General features: G+C 45.5%; 1 protein-coding gene across 5 annotated transcripts in view; it reads right to left on the bottom strand.

The window, feature by feature from the left end:
* Window positions 1–283: 283 nt before the first annotated feature.
* The window catches only part of shisa7b (shisa family member 7), a 36,889-nt gene continuing 33,262 nt past the window's right edge, over window positions 284–3,910 (bottom strand). For all 5 annotated transcript variants that reach the window (XM_031876486.1, XM_031876491.1, XM_031876488.1 and 2 more), the window contains 2 exons: window positions 3,196–3,589; window positions 284–2,460 (listed from right to left, as the gene is read on the bottom strand). In XM_031876486.1, the coding sequence (XP_031732346.1) occupies window positions 2,010–2,460; window positions 3,196–3,589 (845 nt within the window). In that variant the 3' untranslated portion in view covers window positions 284–2,009. The remainder of the gene's footprint in view (window positions 2,461–3,195; window positions 3,590–3,910) is intronic.

Here is a 3,910-nt window from a genome sequence, read left to right as displayed (position 1 = left end):
AGCAGGGGATGCTTTAGGGCGGGGCTACACGGTGATTGACAGGTCTCTACCAGAGACGTATCAGACGTTTCTACGTCACTCCTCCTCAGTCCAAATATGGCCACTTCCGGTCACTGGTTGCAAAAAACAAGATGGCGACGGGCAAAATGCCGAACTCTATAGCTTTAAAACATCAGTCCACAAACCAATGGGTGTGATGTCATGATGCCTTTGTCTACCCGTTATACTCAGTCTGTGGTTCACCATGTGTTTGAAACATATATTGGAGGAAATACGAGTGTAGTTTATTTTTATGGGAACATATTTTTTTGTAGACAGGGTTGCATCATGGCTGCCTTTAAGCTTTAAAAAGCAATCATGGTCGTGTGTTTTTACACAAAAAGGTCCTTTGCTTTGCATCTTCTTGCATGTTGTTATTTTCTCTCTACACAAGAAAAAAAGAAAGGACAAACATATGCACGAGCATGCCTCCCGACACCGACACGCAGAGGAAATGAAAATGAGAAGCAGACGCTGTACAGAGACACAAAGATAATTCGGTATATAGCCCTTGGTGTGAAGTGTCCATTGCCCCCCCCCCCTTCCTTTCATACGAGGTGAGCAGCTCGACGTGCAGGTAAACACGTGGAAATCGTAGAAGCACTAGAAGGGCTCGTTAAGCGCCAATCGTTGGCACAAAGATACCCTCGACTCTCTGCAAAAGTCACAATGCAAAAAGTTGACAACAGTGTTTGAGGGACGTTTTGGTCGGTCAGAGTCTGCATGAGGTTAGTTCTTCTCCGTGAGCGGTCTAATTCAGGTTTTTTTTTTTACTCAATGGGTCACAGCACAATGTTTCATAGATATACACCCACTAGAGTTCACTGTACAAAGTTAAGCTAAAATCATACCGCAGAGTGGATTTTACTTTGAAGGCCCGGTCACTCCAGAAAGTGGCACAGCGATGTTGATCCGTCTGTAGCTCTAACTAGATTTTTCATCACCACATACATGAAATTTGACTTCTGCATTTAACCCATCATAAGCATATAGAAAAGCGTCCCGAGAAGCAACTCGGGGGTTTCGAACAATTCATTCAAATAACTGCAGCAACTTCATTGAAAAGAACCGATTTTGCCACAAAATATTGCCTTTTTAAATGCTGGTGTGACTGGGCCTTTATGTCAGCAGGCTGTGTCGATGTAGGTCTCGTTTTTACCTCCAAAATGGTTCATAATGTATTTCTATCTAGAGTGAATTGAGCCATAAAGGCAATCGAGTAAGGATATTTTTTTGCAGTGGATGTTATACTTTTAAATGTCCAATCACAAAGAAGATCAACCTAGTTACAAACTGGCCAGCTGAAGGATAAATATGTTTTTAAACCAAGTATACACAACGTCTTACAGGGCTCAGTAATGTTCATACTATTATCATCATCATCAGGTTAGTTTCATACAAAAGCAACTCGTTTGGTTTTAAATACTTTTTTTTCATAAATACAAAGACAAGCAAACCCGTCCGTCTCCGCCCCGGCGCTCTCCGTCATCCACAGTGGATCCAAAGACAGATTAACTCTGTCGGAGCTCTCGAGGACTCGGAGGACAGTGCAATAAAACTCAAGGACAAATCCGACAAATTTGATTCAGCGGGTATCCTTCAATAAAAGTCACAGCGAATACCCGGCAGCCTTTAAACTGCACTCGTACGAGGAGGTTTATTTTTTTTGCTCTTTTTAAGTGGACATTTCTGTCTTCCCTTTTTCAAAGAATGGCTGAATATTCTCTTTTATTTTCAACACACAAGTGACGCGGATAAAATCAGTTTGCTTTGCTCACGATGAGATTAATGTCGTCCTCTACCACTTTTTGTTTTATGAAGGGGGGGGGGGGGGGCAGCCAGAGCTCAAACCTCCCTTTGTTTTCTCCCTGCTCATCTCTCCACTTCATCTTCCCACTGAATGCCTCTTCAGCTTCTTTACAGCCTTCACCTCTCTACACTCTCTTCATCTTCCTCTCTCTCTCTTCCTCTCACACTGTCACCTCGTTCTTACTCCCAGTCCGCAGTCCCTGCACTCCTCCGCCTCCGGGGATGAAGTGCAGCTGTTCGATGGTGTTCTGCCTCTTGCTGGCGAACGCCATCCGTCGGGCGTTGGGGTGGCCTCCTCCTCCGCCGTACATGCCCATGCCGGGCATCGCGCCGGAGCTGCGCTCGCGGTCGTGGTCATGGTCGTGGCCCGGCGTCGGGTGGGAGTTCATCTTGATCATGTGGTGGCGTTCCATCGACGGCGTGACGCAGATGTTCTGCTGCGACTGGGTCTTCTGGTGGTGGCTGAGCCGGCCCATGGTGGGCACCATCCCGCCTCTGTCACCTCTGTCACCACCTCCTCCTCCTCCTCCTCCTCCTCCTCCTCCGATTATCAGGCCCATCATCAGCCGGTCCTCCAGACGGTCAGGGGAGACCAGGAGCCTCTCGTGGGACCTGGAACCAGACATCCGTTTATCCTCTCTACTATTAAACTATGCTCGTAAAAGTCCCTGAATAACAGCTCTATATTTAGCCTTAATTCAATATAATCATGAATTAATTTTCAATGGAGAGGTATCATTATTATATTAGCAAAACACATGATCACTTAACAAAATATGTTGTACAATTTGTTTGAGATTCTTGACAAAAAAAACAACAAGTTTTTAGGTTTACACATTAAAATATGTCTATCAGAAGTAAAGCATAACAGTGGCACAGTTTTCAAATTGTGATTTATATCAATATGGCAAAATGTATTATTATAACTGTGTGATTGTGTGTATTGTTTAAAATACAGCACACTATTAACACTTGAATCAAAGTACTGGTATCTTCCTCAATGATGAAGTTTTCTGTGGAGTACTTATATGTTGATTTGATGTGCAACAGTAACTTTATGTTGTACCTTCTGATGCAACCTGGGTTTATACCTCTAAATATATAAATGTATATTTTATATATTATAAAACCCTGCATGTAAAACCTGTTTATCAGTGATCTGAATTGCCAGCGATCTAGTTGAAAAGTCCAGAACATGCAAGTAAGTGAACCTTGACTTGAGACAATTTAGTCAGGAACAACCGGAGGAGCTAAACTAATAAACTATGATCTTCTTGTTATGAACTCTCATCTCTCATCTTCTTCTTCCCTCCAGTGTTTCCTCTGCCCTCCCATCCTGTGTCTTACCTGCGGAGCGTATGCTGGTTGGAGCTCCTGCTGGTGCTCATCATGGCTTTGTAGTACTGGTGCTGCTGGTTCTTGGACAGGCGGGACAGCGTGTTGCCCTCCCCGAGCAGCTGGTCTTGGGAGCGGACGCGGCGCGGCGGCCTGTCGAAGGAGGAGCTGGTGTAATGCGTCTGTGCGGGCAGCGGGTACGGGTTGGGGGTGGAGGCGGGGATGTGGAGGCGGGGCCGGGAGCCGTGGAGGGGCAGCGTGCCTCTGGACCCCAGCGTGTAGTTGGACCCCAGCGTGTAGTCGCCCCCCCACGGCAGGTAGTGCTGCGACGAGTAGAAGGAGGGCGGTGCGTTGTTGGAGCGACGCTTGGAGTTGTAGTAGTTTGAGTACTCGTCAAGTTCTTTCTCTGGTTCAGCAAAAGAGAGAAAGAGAGTATTATTGATTAATAGGTTAGTTATTCGATTTATTTATCCTGCGGTCTATAAAAAGCAGAGATAAAAGGGGAGATTTGTCCCATTTTTGATTAGTTAGAGCCTTCAATAGAGAGATGTTTCACATTGGAAATATGATGCCCGACCATCTCAATGTTCAGTACATGAAACAGGCTGACCGTTAACACACACACGTTCCACATGACATGACACATGCGCACACAGCGGGACAGTGACGTCACTCTCTCTCACACACACACACACACACACACACACACACACACACACACACACAC

The sequence above is a fragment of the Anarrhichthys ocellatus genome, unplaced genomic scaffold (genome assembly GCF_004355925.1).
Source record: "Anarrhichthys ocellatus isolate YVR2014 unplaced genomic scaffold, GSC_Weel_1.0 scaffold110, whole genome shotgun sequence".
Classification (NCBI taxonomy): domain Eukaryota; kingdom Metazoa; phylum Chordata; class Actinopteri; order Perciformes; family Anarhichadidae; genus Anarrhichthys; species Anarrhichthys ocellatus.
This window is presented reverse-complemented; position numbering and strand designations above follow the sequence as displayed.